This window comes from Ranitomeya imitator, chromosome 3, assembly GCF_032444005.1.
Source record: "Ranitomeya imitator isolate aRanImi1 chromosome 3, aRanImi1.pri, whole genome shotgun sequence".
Lineage (NCBI taxonomy): Eukaryota > Metazoa > Chordata > Amphibia > Anura > Dendrobatidae > Ranitomeya > Ranitomeya imitator.
The window spans coordinates 820,818,086-820,837,670 of record NC_091284.1 but is presented as its reverse complement, the minus strand read 5'-3'; the positions used below and the strand labels follow the sequence as shown (position 1 = coordinate 820,837,670).

Below are 19,585 nucleotides of genomic sequence, written 5' to 3'. Positions count from 1 at the left end.
CTTTGTAAGATCTCGAAGCAGTCTGGATTGAAGTAGGGGGACTCTGGCGGTGGTATATAGGTGGCACAGAGGTGGACATCAGACTGACAGGTGAGGATGGAGCTGCTGATTCTGATCCATATGTGGCTGTCTCCTTTCTTCACCGGTTTGATGTACTGGTGGAGCTCCTCTTTATACCAGATCGCTACTCCTCCTGAGCCCCGGCCCTGTTTGATGTTTTTATTTTTCTGGGCATGGACCAAGAATTCCTTGTATCCAATAGGCACCAGGGATTCGTTTTCGGCTCTGGTCCATGTTTCCAGGAGGATCTGAATGTCTATATTTTTCATACTTTGTATAAAATCAGGGTCCTTTGTTTTAGATCCAAAGGTTGAGGCGTTGAGACCCTGGATATTCCAGCTGCTGATTGTAAGTGAAGACATTCTTCTGTGTGGTTTGTGTGTATATACCTTGTAATGAGTATGGCTGTGTGGGACAAACTGGATTTCTGACAGTTTTATAGAAGTGCTTGGTTCCATCCAGTCACATTATTATTCTGCACAGCTCCTTGAGCAGGTTCTTTATCTCAACCCTATCTCTGCTCTGCATGTATCTGTGTGGGCTTGGTGGTCTCCTCCGTGGAGGTCTCCACCTCCGATGGTCTGACACTGGGTGAAGAGCTTTGTTTCCAGCTTCAGGAGGTAGCCTTGGGGTTTTCTGCTTTATCGTTCTCGGGGGTCTTTCAGTGTGATTATGGCCACTGTTGAATCCAGGCTCGGGGTCTCTGTTTAGCACGATGTCCTTCAGCTCTTTGGCCAGGAGGCTGACCCCTTGTTTGTTGAGGTGTTTATCATCGTGCAGGTGACTGTTGTTTATGGAGAAGTGTTGTGCCAGGGTCACGTTTGGCACAGTCTTGATCTTTTCAGTCAGTTCTGCATTGATGGCTTGGGTGGTTGGCCTGGGGTATGTCCTTTCTTGGAAGCAGCGATGACAGAATGATTTTACTGTCCGGGAATTTTAGTTTTGCCATCTTTGCCAGGTTGATCAGTTGTTCTGCGATCTGCTGGTCTGGCAGATTGTTTGTACCCGTGTGTATAATAATGTGCTTTGGGTTGGTAAACCGTGGTCTACTGATGACCCCTGTCACCTGTTCAATACTTGCACAGCAGATTGTACGGACCTGTTTTCCTGGGAATAGCCGCTGTGTATTTAGGTACTTCCCATTTGAGTCCATTATTAGGACAATATCAGGACTTTGGGATGTCTTGGGTGGGCTACAGTGCTGCTGACGGGGGTCTGTGGTGCTGGCTTTGCTGGTGGCTGGTTCTCTTCTCTCTTCCATCTCTCTGGTTTCAGGATTTGAGTCCATTATTAGGACAGTATCAGGACTTTGCGATGTCTTGGGTGGGCTAAGGTGCTGCTGACGGAGGTCTGTGGTGCTGGCTGGTTCTCTTCTCTCTTCCATCTCTCTGGTTTCAGGATTTGAGTCCATTATTAGGACAATATCAGGACTTTGTGATGTCTTGGGTGGGCTACGGTGCTGCTGACGAGGGTCTGTGGTGCTGGCTTTGCTGGTGGCTGGTTCTGTTCTCTCTTCCATCTCTCTGGTTTCAGGATTTGAGTCCATTATTAGGACAGTATCAGGACTTTGTGATGTCTTGGGTGGGCTACGGTGCTGCTGATGGGGGTCTGTGGTGCTGGCTTTGCTGGTCGCTGGTTCTCTTCTCTCTTCCATCATATTGTTGGTTATTATTTTAATGCTGTTTGGTGTCTCTACATTCTGCTCAGTGGTGGCCATGTTGACTGCTCTCTGGCTTGTTTCCATTGCCCCCTGCTGGTTCAGATGTCCAGGGCTATGGGCTTTTAATTCTGTAATCTCCTTTCAGAGTTGATCATTGTCTTTTTTCAGTTCCCCCATTTCCTGTAGTGCTGCCTTGTATTGACACTTCATTTCACACATTTCGGCCCTTATTTTCTGTATGGCTGTGTCATTTGTTGCTTGGTAATTTGCGTTGCTTTGTGAGTTTCTTTCACATTCTAATTTCAGTTGGACCAAGTCTCTTTCTAGTTGAGATAAGAAGTCTCTGATGTTATCAGGCGAGAGGTGTGAAGTGTCGGGGGTTGGGTGGCTCTGTCTGGGGATCTCTATGTGAGCATTAGAGGTAGCTGCTGGGGCTTGTAGTCCTTTATAGGTTTGTGCCTGCTCTTTGATGTCAGAAAAACAATTTTCAAATTGCTGCAGAATCTCCTCCGTCCCCTGCACCATGACTGTGCCATTGTTGTATAGGATTATGGTGAGCACATTGGTGTCATCATCTGCTTGGCAGGTAATTTTAATCCGCTGGCCCTTATTAGCGTTGGATTTAGATACATGTTTATATCGTTTGCACAGCGCAGTGCGCCAGGCTGAGAGATGGTCTGTATAGAATAATACATTGGTTTTTCTTTTTGGTTCTTCCTTTGTGAAATCTGCATAAAGAGTCTCTGGATTCTCTCTAATGTAGTCCTTCTTGGGTTTATTGCCCCCCTGTGTTATCTCCTGATCTGGCCCCCAGCATTCCTGTGTCTCTGGCTCTGGGCTTTGTTCATTTACTTGTACTAAATTTGTGTTTTCCATTTTGTAGTTATATGTTAATTATGATCCTTGTTTCTAAGGAGGTTAATTTGTAGCAAGTCTATAGGTTGTGTTGTAGTTAAAGAATTCTCCTACCTTCTATAGGTCCAGGTATCAGGATGTCAGATGTATGATGTCGGCTGCTTCCAGTCTGTGTCCTCCAGGAGATTCTTGTTTTGTCCTTTAAATCCTCCAATTCTTCCTTTTTTCATAAAAAGTAAAGTCCAGTTCAGTCCAGATCACTTTTATGTTCCACAGAGTTGAGTTTTTCCAGGTTTTATCTTACAGTTGCCTCATTACAAGGTATAAAGTGATGGAAATTCAGGAGCTCATGTTTAGTGCTTCTTACTCCTAGGAATGGTGGGCGGGATATGTCCATATGTGTGTTATAGCAGTACTATGTATGCATGTGGTACAGTTGTATTATGTAAATGTGTGGTATAGCAGTATTGTCCATATGTGTGTTATAGCAGTACTATGTATGTACGTGGTACAGTTGTATTATGTAAATGCGTGGTATAGCAGTATTGTCCATAAGTGTGTTATAGCAGTACTATGTATGAATGTGGTACAGTTGTACTATGTAAATGCGTGGTATAGCAGTATTGTCCATATGTGTGTTATAGCAGTACTATGTATGAATGTGGTACAGTTGTACTATGTAAATGCGTGGTATAGCAGTATTGTCCATATGTGTGTTATAGCAGTACTATGTATGAATGTGGTACAGTTGTACTATGTAAATGCGTGGTATAGCAGTATTGTCCATATGTGTGTTATAGCAGTACTATGTATGAATGTGGTACAGTTGTACTATGTAAATGTGTGGTATAGCAGTATTGTCCATAAGTGTGTTATAGCAGTACTATGTATGAATGTGGTACAGTTGTACTATGTAAATGCGTGGTATAGCAGTATTGTCCATATGTGTGTTATAGCAGTACTATGTATGAATGTGGTACAGTTGTACTATGTAAATGCGTGGTATAGCAGTATTGTCCATATGTGTGTTATAGCAGTACTATGTATGAATGTGGTACAGTTGTATTATGTAAATGTGTGGTATAGCAGTATTGTCCATATGTGTGTTATAGCAGTACTATGTATGAATGTGGTACAGTTGTATTATGTAAATGTGTGGTATAGCAGTATTGTCCATATGTGTGTTATAGCAGTACTATGTATGTACGTGGTACAGTTGTATTATGTAAATGTGTGGTATAGCAGTATTGTCCATATGTGTGTGTTATAGCAGTACTATGTATACATGTGGTACAGTTGTATTATGTAAATATGTGGTATAGCAGTATTGTCCATATGTGTGTTATAGCAGTACAATGTATGAATGTGGTACAGTTGTATTATGTAAATGTGTGGTATAGCAGTATTGTCCATATGTGTGTTATAGCAGTACTATGTATGAATGTGGTACAGTTGTATTATGTAAATATGTGGTATAGCAGTATTGTCCATATGTGTGTTATAGCAGTACTATGTATGAATGTGGTACAGTTGTATTATGTAAATGTGTGGTATAGCAGTATTGTCCATATGTGTGTTATAGCAGTACTATGTATGTACGTGGTACAGTTGTATTATGTAAATGTGTGGTATAGCAGTATTGTCCATATGTGTGTGTTATAGCAGTACTATGTATACATGTGGTACAGTTGTATTATGTAAATATGTGGTATAGCAGTATTGTCCATATGTGTGTTATAGCAGTACAATGTATGAATGTGGTACAGTTGTATTATGTAAATGTGTGGTATAGCAGTATTGTCCATATGTGTGTTATAGCAGTACTATGTATGAATGTGGTACAGTTGTACTATGTAAATGCGTGGTATAGCAGTATTGTCCATAAGTGTGTTATAGCAGTACTATGTATACATGTGCTACAGTTGTATTATGTAAATGTGTGGTATAGCAGTATTGTCCATATGTGTGTTATAGCAGTACTATGTATGAATGTGGTACAGTTGTACTATGTAAATGTGTGGTATAGCAGTATTGTCCATATGTGTGTTATAGCAGTACTATGTATGCATGTGGTACAGTTGTATTATGTAAATGTGTGGTATAGCAGTATTGTCCATATGTGTGTTATAGCAGTACAATGTATGCATGTGGTACAGTTGTATTATGTAAATGTGTGGTATAGCAGTATTGTCCATATGTGTGTTATAGCAGTACTATGTATGTACGTGGTACAGTTATACTATGTAAATGTGTGGTATAGCAGTATTGTCCATAAGTGTGTTATAGCAGTACTATGTATGAATGTGGTACAGTTGTATTATGTAAATATGTGGTATAGCAGTATTGTCCATATGTGTGTTATAGCAGTACTATGTATGTACGTGGTACAGTTATACTATGTAAATATGTGGTATAGCAGTATTGTCCATATGTGTGTTATAGCAGTACTATGTATGTACGTGGTACAGTTATACTATGTAAATATGTGGTATAGCAGTATTGTCCATAAGTGTGTTATAGCAGTACTATGTATGCATGCGGTACAGTTGTATTATGTAAATGTGTGGTATAGCAGTATTGTCCATAAGTGTGTTTTAGCAGTACTATGTATGCATGTGGTACAGTTGTATTATGTAAATGTGTGGTATAGCAGTATTGTCCATATGTGTGTTATAGCAGTACTATGTATGAATGTGGTACAGTTGTATTATGTAAATGTGTGGTATAGCAGTATTGTCCATATGTGTGTTATAGCAGTACTATGTATGCACGTGGTAAAGTTGTACTATGTAAATGCGTGGTATAGCAGTATTGTCCATATGTGTGTTATAGCAGTACTATGTATGAATGTGGTACAGTTGTATTATGTAAATGTGTGGTATAGCAGTATTGTCCATATGTGTGTTATAGCAGTACTATGTATGCATGTGGTACAGTTGTACTATGTAAATGTGTGGTATAGCAGTATTGTCCATATGTGTGTTATAGCAGTACTATGTATGAATGTAACATAGTAACATAGTAACATAGTAACATAGTAACATAGTTAGTAAGGCCGAAAAAAGACATTTGTCCATCCAGTTCAGCCTATATTCCATCATAATAAATCCCCAGATCTACGTCCTTCTACACAACCTAATAATTGTATGATACAATATTGTTCTGCTCCAGGAAGACATCCAGGCCTCTCTTGAACCCCTCGACTGAGTTCGCCATCACCACCTCCTCAGGCAAGCAATTCCAGATTCTCACTGCCCTAACAGTAAAGAATCCTCTTCTATGTTGGTGGAAAAACCTTCTCTCCTCCAGACGCAAAGAATGCCCCCTTGTGCCCGTCACCTTCCTTGGTATAAACAGATCCTCAGCGAGATATTTGTATTGTCCCCTTATATACTTATACATGGTTATTAGATCGCCCCTCAGTCGTCTTTTTTCTAGACTAAATAATCCTAATTTCGCTAATCTATCTGGGTATTGTAGTTCTCCCATCCCCTTTATTAATTTTGTTGCCCTCCTTTGTACTCTCTCTAGTTCCATTATATCCTTCCTGAGCACCGGTGCCCAAAACTGGACACAGTACTCCATGTGCGGTCTAACTAGGGATTTGTACAGAGGCAGTATAATGCTCTCATCATGTGTATCCAGACCTCTTTTAATGTGGTACAGTTGTATTATGTAAATGTGTGGTATAGCAGTATTGTCCATATGTGTGTTATAGCAGTACTATGTATGAATGCGGTACAGTTGTATTATGTAAATGTGTGGTATAGCAGTATTGTCCATATGTGTGTTATAGCAGTACTATGTATGCATGCGGTACAGTTGTATTATGTAAATGTGTGGTATAGCAGTATTGTCCATATGTGTGTTATAGCAGTACTATGTATGCATGTGGTACAGTTGTATTATGTAAATGTGTGGTATGGCAGTATTGTGCATAAGTGTGTTATAGCAGTACTATGTATGCATGTGGTACAGTTGTATTATGTAAATGTGTGGTATAGCAGTATTGTCCATAAGTGTGTTATAGCAGTACTATGTATGTACGTGGTACAGTTGTATTATGTAAATGTATGGTATAGCAGTATTGTGCATATGTGTTATAGCAGTACTATGTATGCATGTGGTATAGTGGTATTGTGTATATATATATATATGCTTTAGCAGTACTATGTTTACATGTGGTTTAGTTGTACTAGGTATCAGTGTTGTAAAGTGGTACTATGTCAAGTTATATTTCATACGGAAGCACAGGTGGGACACTCTCTTCTCCATTTCTAAGCTTTCACTTCCCGGTGATTTGTCCACTAGGTGGCAGTGCAGCCTTATTGTCACTTACCTGCTGGGGCTGCAGAGTCGTATCTATTTCTCCCTTCTCCTTGGACTCAGCAAAGGCATCATAGAAAGACTTTTCATCGTAGTCCATTGTGATTGTCAGCACGGCATCATAAGCCTCCTGCAGTTTTCTATTTGAATCGAAGATGGCGTACGAGATGTTTTTATAGGGAAGGCTGTAAAGTAAAGTGTCGTAGGGCATAAAGACGTATCTTCCGTCTGTAAGTCCCATCTCATGAGCTTTTATTAGGAAGGTAACTTGATCTTCCCCTCCGACCATTATTGAGTGCATGCACATGATGACGACTAGAATAAAAAGAAGAGGAAACAATTAACCAAAAACTGGTGAAAGCAATATGCATCAAAATAAATACAACTCCACAACTCAGCTCATTGCACATTGTATTCAACCCCCGGGCGTCTGATATCCCTAAATAAAATCCTCAGTGACCAATCCCCTCCAAAAGTCACATAATTGGTACTGTCATGAATCGGGGTTGTTTGGTTGCCTCCGGTTCTTTTCTGTAGGGGATTTATTTATATACCATTTCCCAGTTCCGGTTTGGAACTTGCAGCTCTCTGGTGCCCCCTTACCCTCATGTCAGTCAGGAAACTGCACCTAGGATAATTAGTCACCAGTGGGGCTGCCTTGCTGTGTACTGGCTATTGGGCACGCTGCAGGGAGGGCGGTATAACTATTCCCAGCCACAGCCAGGCAATGCACTTATAAAACCTGTTCCGTCACTGCCAGCTTTGTCCAACCAGCACAGGACACTGCGCTGCCACCAGCTTTTATTTCAATGATTAATAGCAGGTCAGGAGCCAACCCAATTAGTAGCATAATTTACTTCAGAGGACGTGAAAGTACTTTATAGAGCAAGGAGAAGCGAAGGTAGTCATTTTATATATTTTACTCCAAAAAGTAGGCAGCGCTTACAAAAGTATAAAAAAAAAGATATAAAAGGAGACAAGTATCGTATGTACAGACAATTACAAAAATAAAAGGGATTAAAGATGAAAATAAACTTACAGTTGCTTATGACCTTACATAGCAGACCATGTGGTGCGGGTGAGTGGCGATACATCAAAATGCATCACAGAGCGTCTCTCAGCTAGCTTCCTGGACAAAGACTGGTGCAAAATGAGGTCTTATACCTGTGCTCAAAACCAAGGCACTTTCCCCTGTGATGACCTCACTGGGTGGCTGAATATTCCCCTTTTGGAAGTTATGAAATCCTGCTATTAACCATATCTCAGCGTATGAACCTCGTAGAAGGACGACACAATTATCATTATGCCCAGCATTTAAGTATAAACACGAAGTGGATACATGACCTGCTTACGGAGAAATCCATCACTTGGATTTCATTGGGTTTTGATCCTAGAGATTTCAGCGAGTTATAGATCTCTCGGTGGACATTCGGAATATGTAATTTTTATATCTCTATCACTAATTGGGGTCAAGTTATTCCCTAGTATTAAGTTTTTACATCGACAAAAGAGCACATGGCTAGTGGAACTGCTTCCAGCCAGTTTCAGCTGTATGCAGGAGGGAGGGGGGATGAGGGCTTTAGAATTACACAGAGCTGAAAGGCAGAGTGCGAAGAAGAATTTTATAGGCAGAGTGAAGAGTGGGGGTCAGAAAGCCCACAGCATGTGTCTGGGTCACGTGTCACTTACAAAGGCAGGAAGACGCAGCAGCCCCGTGTGTGTGTGTGTGTATATTCATGACAGGTACATTGCGTCCCCCTGTGTGTAATTTCTTCTCAGTAAAACTACCGCTGTTCTGTGAAGGCCTCAGAGGTTTGTGTGAGAACATTGTTTTTTCTACATTCAGTGCATTTTGAGTATGGCATAGAATGTGGTGACTTCTGCCGACAGGACAATTTTTAGATTATAGGTATTTATTTTTCCTCCCCATTTTTCAAGTGTTATAATTTTTTTTATTTTTCATTTACCATCGCCATATGAGGACTTGGTTTTTTGTTTTTTTGCGGGCCGACTTGTAGTTTTGATTGACACCATTCATTTGACCATATAATGTGCTAAAAAAATTCCAAGTGCAGTGAAATGATGAAAAAACAACATAATTTTACCATAGCTTTTCAGGTTTTATTTTTATGGTTTTGAAGGCGCGTGTCTGTAAAATGTTTGGGATGTCGTGATGCTTTTTATTCAGTTATCTCCCCAAATCTCAGCTTCCCGGACCCATTAAAGAGCTACAGTCTTTACTATCAATTTATAGAATGTAGAATTATATTCGTGAGATCACTTTGAATTTCTGACGGCCTCTTGAATTTTTTTCTAACTGACACATTTCAGTAATTTTTTTTTTCCTGATGTACAGAACATTTACACATATTTTTGTCAATTTTTTTTATTTATTTTCTTCATCCTACGAGAAACGCTTCTGTCCTATAGAAGAGACGTGACATTTACGCTTTGATGGAAGAAAACAGAAGCATTTTCCGGCCAAAGGTTACATTTCATCGCTTCAGTGTCCAAGGTTTTCATGGTACTGGATATCAAAAGTTCAAGGTGTCAGTTTAATGCATTCTAAAAAAAAAAATCCTGAATCTATTAGAGCCATTGTCAAAGGATGGTCGAATTATGTCAGGAAAATATGGTCCTGACTATTAGAGAATGGCCCCCTACTTCTCTTTTTATTGCCATCTCTTTGGTGCCACCCAAAATAAAAGGAATGATCCAATATTGTAATGTGGGTCCACTCTGTAGAAGATATATACCGATGTTGTGAAGGGGTCCTGAAGATGACCTGTGTCAGTTCATCAGCTGATTTACCCTTGACAAGGACCGCCACACCATTCATAACCAGGTATGGCTGACTCGGATAAAAATCACCCCCTTTTAACCTCAATTCCCAGATTAACACCACATCTCCTGAATTACGACACTGAAACTATAATCTTTTTTGGATAATTTTGGCCACAGCAGCCATTTATTTAACATTACAACGTTAAAGTAACAACAATTCTATGAAAACTTAAGACAGGGGGTTCTTGGAGCTAAGAGATCTGGCGCCACCTAATAAGATTACTAACCGACCATATCAAACTCAACCGTAAAACCCCAGCTCAAGGGCACCACACTACCACAGTGCGTGGTAGCTTACCACACCACCAGCTCCCAGGGTCAAACCCGGTCCAGTGCACAACCAATGCCAGACCAAACCTTCCTCCATTTTATACTGAAAGGGACTTGTACACCCCCCTGCCACCACAAGCAGTCCTTAAATCTCAGACTTGTGAGTGTCTCAACACCGCAAAAGCTATTTAAATACCTTCTCGAAGAGCGAGTACCCACATATCGATTCCTTTAGTATTCAAATGCACGCCATCATTGGGCCAAAAACATCCATCTGCCGATTCCAGTTTGTGGTGCCTCACACTAATACCCCCATTCCTTGCACCAAAAATCGAAATGACCCTATTCAGTTTGACACTCACTCTATTACTACCTTTTAAGGATCACTCCGACCTCCATTTTTTTCGTGGGACGATATCTAACCAGATTGTTAAATTACCTGGAAAAGATTTCCACAATTTCAACAAATCAAAACGAATATCACGCATTAATTCCCTCACTTGCCTTGCCCCCAAATTGTTTCCACCCATGTGCAACACCAAAATATCTGGCATCCTGTCCCAGCGAGCTGCATTCTGCAATTTCGGCAATACCCTGCTCCATACCATCCCTCTAAATCCAAAATACTGAATTATCACCTGTTCTCTCCCAAAACCTAGTTGCCTACCATCTGGCCTGACATCGACATGCAATGCCCTTCAATGTACAAAGGAATATTCAAACATCCAGGTTATGGAGGGAGCACGGTCTGTAAAATAACCATAAAAGAAATTAAGCAATTTACCAACCAAACCATTCCTTTAAGCCAGTCCTTACTCAACGTCTAATATAGGAGAAATAATGATTCAAGTTCCATCTACTGATGCGCCTGATAACCTCCGGGCCCAAACCTCTGTTGGCCGATGAAAACCATAGACCGATGGATCAAGACCCAGTTCCTATACACCTCGTCTCAGTACTGAAACCATACGTAGTAAATAACAACCATCAGCGTGACAAAGAAGCGGGCCATCGCTGACAGACCGAACCAGCCAGTAACTCATAAAACAACTATTAGGACACATCAATTTCCTGTCCACCCTTCCTTAAACGACACGTCTCCCTTTTCCCAACTGATCGATTTTTTTTTTTTTACCTTCGAACACAGAAATCAACACCTCCAACCAACAGCTAATATCCTTGGCACACAAACCCTGAGCCCTACTTTTACTAGGTGCCACTAACTTGCCTATTCCCAAAAAAAGCCATTAAAATTGCCAATCTAAAAACCAACAATGTAAAGTTAGAACTACAAATATGCTCTAATGCTAGTCACTTTTCCAAAACCTCAAAAGATATCAAGCTACACTTATCATTTACCACACGTCCCCTTCTAATACCTTTCAAAGCCTGAACTCAGAAAAACTTTGTAACATCTGTAAAACCCCACAGCTCAAAACCAAAAGCAAGGCCTGCAATGAACAAAACTGAGATGGTTCACTGGAGTCACACCCTTGACTAACACCACCTGATCACTTCCTTTTTTAAAACATTTTGGGGCCCCATGTGAAGCTCCGTAACAGTGTGATCATACATGTCTAAACTTGCAATTGATCCCGTTTTTGCACTGACCATTATTAAACTGCCAGGATGCTCCTGCCTTGTCCTTGGACCCTTGTGTCCCCTGACTAGTTCCCCCAGATTAAGCTGAGTATTTTCCACTGCCTATGGTACTGAGAAAGGACTGCTCATACCTCAAATGAGCCATTACCCTTAACCAAAGACCTATGTCCTTCTGATCCCAATGAATACTCAGCCGCATGGCTTTGCTTTGCCTGAACTGCTCATCATATCTTAATCATGCTTGCTCCTCAACCATTGAGTGTGCCTCCCCTATAAAGTCCATGAGGAGAGCCCGCCAGGGCCTAGGGGTACACAGAACTGGGCCGGTTGTGGTCACGGTGGAAGTGACCTGGTCCGTGACCCTGATGATCCAAATTAAAGAGAAAGGACTTAAAAGTGTTGTTCAATAAAGATTGTTCATGATGCCACCTGTGGGATAACTGATGCTGCTTAAAGGGGTCCACTGGGGTGATGTTATGGCAGCAGGGATGGGATGACTTCCCACAGGTGAAGCTGGGTCCCCAGGGCTCCCGGTGTAGTAGATAAAGATGGTGTAGTGCCAGAAAGAACTAGAGGACACAGGGTTGCAGTCTCTTTGCTGGTGCAAGGCAGCCACAGTCCAGAGTACCGGATCACAGGTGCTGGTATGGAAGCGATTCAGGAATCCCCCCTAACCAGGTGGGGTTGGAAGCCTTCCTCTATGTGCTGTGTTGTAGTCCCTTGCTGCCTTAGGCCTCTCACAAGGTCCTCACATTCTCTCTGTCACCCTTTAGATAGGACACCTTCCCGCATGACAGGTAACTTGACCCTTTTAACAGGATCTTTATCACGACCCGGGCTCTCTGTGTTACTATGCCTTGCCTTCAGGTGTTTATGGTGGACAGGTGACTTGAAATCCAGCTGTCCGCAGGCTTCTGCTATGGGGCATGAAGTTACCCCAATAACCTCAGTCTTCCAGCTACCGGTATCTGCGCTTCAGCGTGGAGGAAGCACAGTCGCAGCTTCTCTCAAGCTCTTCACTCTCCTTCACTTCTTTTCCTCCTTCACGCTCTCTACAGATTGTTCTGTCCTTTTCTCTCTCCTTTCCAGGAGCTGCAGCACCTCACGTGGCTGCACGGCCCCACACTTTCCTCTCTCAGACTACTCTGCTCTGTCCCTCTGACAAACTCCTTTCTCCTCCCCTAGGCCAGAATATATATTATCTAGGGAAGCTCCCCTGAAACCGGGTTAAGAGCTTTCCCTTCTGGCCTGGAGTCAGAATGGTGTTGTATGTACTGAATACCTGTTAAAGGGATCCTTCCTCGCTTCCAAGCACTCTCCCCATGAGGAAAGCAATGTCACTGTAACAACCAGGAACTTGGGGTGTTACACATGTAGCAAAATAAACTGGAGCAGTTGTACAGGCATCTTTTCCCCAATTACACTCGCTAGGATAACAAACGCCTGCAGCCAATTAACAAGCGTCTACGGTATCAAACACCACCTCCGATTTTCCTCTTCTTCCTTCTTAGTATCCTCTTTCTTACCCTTATCCAAGTTAAATTTCTCAAGTGGAGGAAGCGAAAATATCTCCACATACTCATCCCGACAAAATTTTTCCCTCACCTCTTTTTTTTAAAAGCATCTGTCTTCTCAGCCTGGACCGATACAGACAAACCTGTAGAGACCCCCCACTTCTTGCCAACGTCCCCGCTGCCTAACTACTCACGATTGCCGATGTTTTAGGCTATGACAACTAAGCTACTGCTGGAGATAAGCCCGAGTCTCCAACCAAGACACCATCCAATCTTAGTAAAAATTGTGACATTTTGTCTAAAAGATCCCTGAGCCCCGACACCTAATACCCACCACACACAACCCCTTTCCCGCAAACCACTGGGACCCAATACTTTACCACACTCACCCTGGTCTGACCTAAAACTATGAGGTAACATACAAGCATAGAATCGTACTCACCAGGCTGCATGAGCGCTGTGAACCCGCCAGCTGTAAATCCAGCATTCAGACGACCTCGTCCATCCCACTGCTTCACTTCTGATTCCTCTTCGTCAGCCTCCACATGAAGATTCTGTCCCCTCACAATGGAAGTCATATCACCAGAAGGAGCCAGAACACCTGTAGGCGATTGCGATGACCTTCTTCTGTCAGATTTGAATCTCCTGCCGTCTGCCCAGAGGGGACTGCCGCAGCTGTTCTCGGCTGACGCCTGTTGTGTGAAGGCCCCATGCCAGGTACGTCCTTATGAGTGCCTGGTGCAAAGTAAAATCCCCAGGGTCGCGTGGAGCCAGGCCTTGCCTCCTCCTCGTCCATCAATTAAGTTTGCCTCCAATGTGTGGCCCGTACACCTCCTCGTCCATCTAGGTCTGGCAACGTCCTCTGTTGCTCCTCCTTGCAGGCACCCCAATCGGAGCCTCGCCAGGTGTGCCCGCCATTACGATGCCCGCAGCTGCAGTTCCGGAAAAAGCAGGCCATGCCACCGGAACAGGCTGTGGTCTGCTCTCTCCCGCCACAGCAGACTAGCTGGAAGGATTTCTGCCAGGCCCTGAGCACCGGGCAGAAGCTGAAATTCTGCACACACTGCCTTCAGGGTCACTGGGGCTCATGAGCCTATGCCAGCTGCAAGGGGTCATTCAGATTTTAAGAGCCAGATGTATCTATAGTTCAGACCGTGGCTATCATAAGCATAAGGAAAGACTTGTTAAGACATTTGTGGAAAAAGGGTATCCTGTGGGAAAACTACATAAGGTTGGGGAACAACTAGCATTACAAAATAGGGATGGGGCAAGAATATCTAAGAGTAATGAAACGAGAACAGGGTTATGTTTCTTTCTACTTATGACTACCAAGCAAGTTTAAAGGGGATATCTGGGACTTTGTAAAACACAAAAAATGTGACTAAGCACTAACAGGCAGGTTGTTGCTACATACATCACCAACACAGAGTGGTCACAGATGCTCCTGCCAGCGATTCAGCTGCCTCTGCTAACATCACCTTGACAGAGCGGTGGCTTCTTTTCCAAACTGCTTTGTTGAAGGGTGTGACTTCCGACATCATTCTTATTGACAGTTGCCTCCCCCAGTTAGCAAGCTGTCAATCCAAATGATGTTGGAAGTCCCGCCCCGTCAACAGAATGAAGAGGAAATGAAGCCGCCGCTCTGTCAACATGACATCAACAGAGGCAGCTGAATCACTGGCTGGATGTTGATGATGTGCCGGTGTTGAAGATCGCCAGGCACAACAGGCAGGTAGGTAGCAACTACCTGCCCTTTAGTGTTTAGTCACATTTTTTGTTTTTCGCACAATCCCAGATATCCCCTTTAATAAAAAAAAGTCCACTTTTAAATATTGGGACATATTAAAGAGTGATCATCAATCTGCTTTGATTTTTAAAGATACCCCAACATTTAAAGTTCATTCAGACATCTTACCTTTCAACTTACGAGACAAATAGACTGAGTTTTTCGGATCACACTTTGATCAAAGTGTGGTTAGGGTGTCATCAGTTTTTCTCATACGTGGGGAAAATAAAATTCTCCACCTTCTCCATTCTGACAGTCCGTGAAAATTGGATGTCATTCGCGAGCGGTGCTATTTTTTCACGGACCCATAGACTTACTATCATGGCACTATTGTAAGATATTCTGGGGCTAGGGTCTCCTTCCCTATCCCTAAAGCTACGGGCGCCGTAACTCTCCCTGCTCCCCAGATTACTTCTGATGTTGAAGATGCCGGGGCCACGTGCCTTGCTAAACTCCTAAATCAGCCATTATTGGCTCCCTCCCCCACCCAGGGAAATGAGGAGTTGTAGTATATAAGAATACACAAACCAGACTAACAAGGGTAGGCGTACATGAAAATAACAATCACACAAATATGCACTCACAATCTACAAAGTGGAACACCAGGAAATAAACTAAGGAAAAAATAATTAGGAGAGGATGAGGATATGCCCACAGACAAATCACCAAGCAACAGTTTTCAGAACAACACTCCAAATGCCTCCTCAAACAACCAACACCTCCAACTCCAGAACCAGGCAGTATGAAACTAACACTGGCAATGCCTGACTGCCAGAGGCGAGTATGTGTAGCAGAGGGAAGTGGTCAACACTGAACAGCTGAAACCATCAAAGCAGGAAAGCTCCAGGAGCGCTCAACTGAACAGATTAACCCGTGCACAGCCAGCAGAAACCTGCACTGTTTATTATGATTGTGAAGTGCTTCTAATCAGTGCAGGCGTACATGAAATCAGACACCGAAGTCTTCTAGCCCCTTGCTGTTGCGGTAAATCCGTGATGCTACCATTGCCAAATTTGATCTGATGCTCGGATCTACATCAGACATGCATGTCGTGAGCAAGTGGTATTTGTGACATTAATTATAAGGATCATATGAATTTTGGTGAATAAGTTTTTTGTAAGGACATTGTGGATGTGGTGAATATGCCTTAGATTTAATGATGAAGTTTCACATCTGTTGCATACTTTATATCCTGAACTAAAATATTTTTAAACACAAGATAAGTGTTTATATGTGCATTTGTTGCTCATTCTGGTGACTTTTACAGTTGGTAGGCACCATCCTACTCACTGCGTGCAACTCTCTGCTGCTCCCTCTGTCAGACCATCTCCCGGAGCTGCCTCATGCAACACTTCCTGCACTGCCATATCCTCCTGTTACTGGAGAGTCTCTACCCGGCTATAAGGAGGTGCAACCAGACTCTGCAGCAATTTAAAACCACTGTGTCTTGCAGAGTTTTGCTTCTTTGGCCTATCCATTCCCAGCAGTGGTTGTATTAGGCAGCTCTTCCCTCCACGCCTTGCCTGAACTTAGGTCCTAGTTGCAGTTCCCTGTCAATTCCCTATCAAGGTGCATTATTGTTTTTGACTCTCCTGTTAATGACCTGTTTTTTATCTCGTTTTGTCTGATCTCACCGCTCCTGACTCTGGCTCCATATTTTGAACCTATGCTGCCCATCCCGACCTTGGACTGTCTGACCATGTCTCTGTCTTTGCCCTCTGTGACTCATGTTTCTGCATTGATCAGCTGCTGCACATCACTAGACTGCCTTGGTGTGGAACCTGATGACTACACAAACAGCCCAAGCCTATCCTTACCTTACTCTAGTGAAGACCAAGCAGTCACTTAGTTACACTCCTCCAGGATAAGCCCGACCAGGGTAAGTCCTCACATTCAGGTCTTTAGAACCACAGTAGGTCTGGGTCAGGTGTCATATTAAGGGCAATAAAATATGGCCTTATTAAGGCCATATGAGACCCAGCCATAGATAATATTCTACTAGTTCCCAGCTGATATTTTTACCTCGAAGATCATGTGTTTCCTTTATAGCTTGCAATGTATCTTCAATGCCTTTTTCCCCGTTGCCCATATTCCTCACGATACCTATGGGAAGTCCATGATTTCTCAGTGCACTGGCTAATTTCCGAGCAGTATCCATCCAAATATCCTCATTTGAAGACACAACCCCAACATGAGCCCATCTAAAATACTTCATAAAATGAAACAAAACTTTGGTTGGTGTTGGTATAGTTCTGACAAATGTCGGAAAACTAATTTTATTATCCAAGTCATGGTTGATGCAAGCCCAGGAGAATATGGCTTTGTTCCAATTTTTGCCAAAAAGTGAGACAGAATCACAATATCCTGGGTTCTGTGGACCTAGAAACGCCAATGAAAGTTTGTCAAAACCTGCAAAGTCCACTAAAGCTTTCGAAGTTTCACAATTTTCATCTAATATTCTGTAATCCAATTTATGGCTCAATTTGAGTGTTGAATCATTGTTGATTTTTATGACAGCCAAACGGGCAGCCAATTCAGGCAAGGCCTTAGAAAAGAGAGGGTCACATTTCCAAGGACCTACGACACCCACTGTGAAGTTCACACTCTGTACGCTCAAAGGCTTCATGAGTAATCCTAATAGAAAGCACCAAAAAAGAACATGAAATGGCAATGATCTTAAAAGTCTTCGTGTTCGGGGCTGGTTGGGACCTTCGAGACTTGATCTCTTCAACAAGAAATCGCCAAGATTTGAAGAAAGATAAAACATTGTCTTCTAGCTTGTTACTTTGAAGCTATGGTCCTCCACTGGCCATGAGTCTCCAACTAAGTTACATCCTAAAGAGGAAAAAGAAACAAATTTAGAAATAAAAAAACACCATGCATCTTTAGTCAAATTGAACGCTAGAAGTGCTTGAACCCAACTAAAGTTAACTCTCTTGAAAGTTTCTACAGTACCCCTATTTAATCCATGTATCATCTGTTTGTAATACACATATTGATGGCAAAGGGGTCTTCTAAGCTTCTAAATGGATCATTAGGTCCTCCTAAGCTTCTGCACTTCATTTTTAAAGGTCCATTTCCACAAGCCTTGATAACACGTGAAAAGATACTTGTACTTTATAAGAAAGACTTAATTCCTTTCCAATGTTGGGCGTTGAGCTCAAATCTTTCCCATTTCACATTTCAGCTGTTTTCAACAGAGACATGTGCCTCTAACACCCGCGATCCACCCGCGGCAGTTAACCTGTTAAATGCCGCTGTCAATCTCTGACAGTGGCATTTAACTCGCGCTTCCCGTAAATGCAACGGAAATCCCAACCATCGATGACCCCATCATGTAATCGCGGGTCACCGATGGGTCGGCATGACAACCAGATGTCTCCAGCAGATCTCTATTTGTCATAGCCGAATTGCTATGAGCAAGTGAGCATTTCTGCTACATACAGGCGATCTGATGTGTGTAGCAGAGCCAATCAGATTATCACAGCTTCTAGTCTCCCATGGAGATTACTGAAGTATGAAAAAAGTAAAAAAAAAAAAGTTTTTAAAAATATTAAAAAAAATAAAAAATATATAAAAGTTCAAATCATCCCCCCCTTTCACACCATTCAAAATAAAACAAATAAAAAAAAAATCAAACATACACATATTTGGTATCACCGCGTTCAGAATAGCCCGATCTATCAATATAAAAAAATAATTAACCCGATCGGTAAATGGTGTAACGAGAAAAAAGTTCAAACCGCCAAAATTATGTTTCTCACTTTGTGAGGTAAACAGTTGATTTTAAATTTCTAGATTCTGAAGATTTGTGATTTGTATTAAAAAAATAAATAAATTGATGACTTCCAAACTTCTGACACACCAGCCTAGGTTTTAGAATTCTTCTTTAATGGCAAAATTAGAACAAAAGGTATTAAACTTCCCTCCGGGTTTGCAACTGTAGAGTATGAATACTAAAATAAAAATGCTGTTATGAAATTACAGTTATTCATGTAAATCATAGATCAATGAATTCACAGTTACATTGACTCTGCAGCTACAGCACCTCCCTATTTCACTTGTATATTTGGATTATTATTATTCATAAATTGACAACCATGAAACTTTCCAATGCACTTCACTACTGCAGTAATACAGCACAATCCAACTTTGGCTTTTTTCTGTCAATTATCCCCCTCTACTTTTCTGGATTCTTTTATTCCTTCGATGGCACCATGAAGATCAATTGATGATGCAAATGCTTTCTTAGAGAACACAGATGCAAATTAGTAATTTAAGGTTCGGCCTTTTCAGCATCATTTTTGACCACTTCACCCTTTTCCTCCTGTAAAAATCCCATAACATCTTTGACTTTTCTTTTGCTTTTGACATACAACGAAAATCCTTTTGTACTGCTTTTGGTCTCCCTTGAAAGCCTTAATTCATTATTGGCTTTAGCTCATCTGACTTGTCCGGAATTCCCTGCAGGCAGAATTATATTCTTCTTTAGATATGCTCTCCTCTTTACATTTATTTTTTTTCCTTTTTAACAAGTCTCTTGGTCTCTTTAAATGCTTCCAATTCTTCGTTATTTTTGGGATTGTTATAGATTGTGCAGTGAGAATTTAATTTAGCAAAATCTCCCATTCTTCTTGGATATTTCTGTCCTTTAGAACATCTAGCCAT

General features: G+C 41.9%; 1 protein-coding gene across 1 annotated transcript in view; it reads right to left on the bottom strand.

Moving 5' to 3' along the window:
* LOC138671791 (retinal guanylyl cyclase 2-like) overlaps positions 1-19,585 on the bottom strand; it is a 142,610-nt gene that overhangs the window by 83,583 nt on the left and 39,442 nt on the right. The window contains 4 exon segments of the mRNA XM_069759927.1: positions 6,915-7,216; positions 16,940-17,353; positions 17,356-17,394; positions 17,508-17,642. Of these exon segments, the coding sequence (XP_069616028.1) occupies positions 6,915-7,216; positions 16,940-17,353; positions 17,356-17,394; positions 17,508-17,642 (890 nt within the window).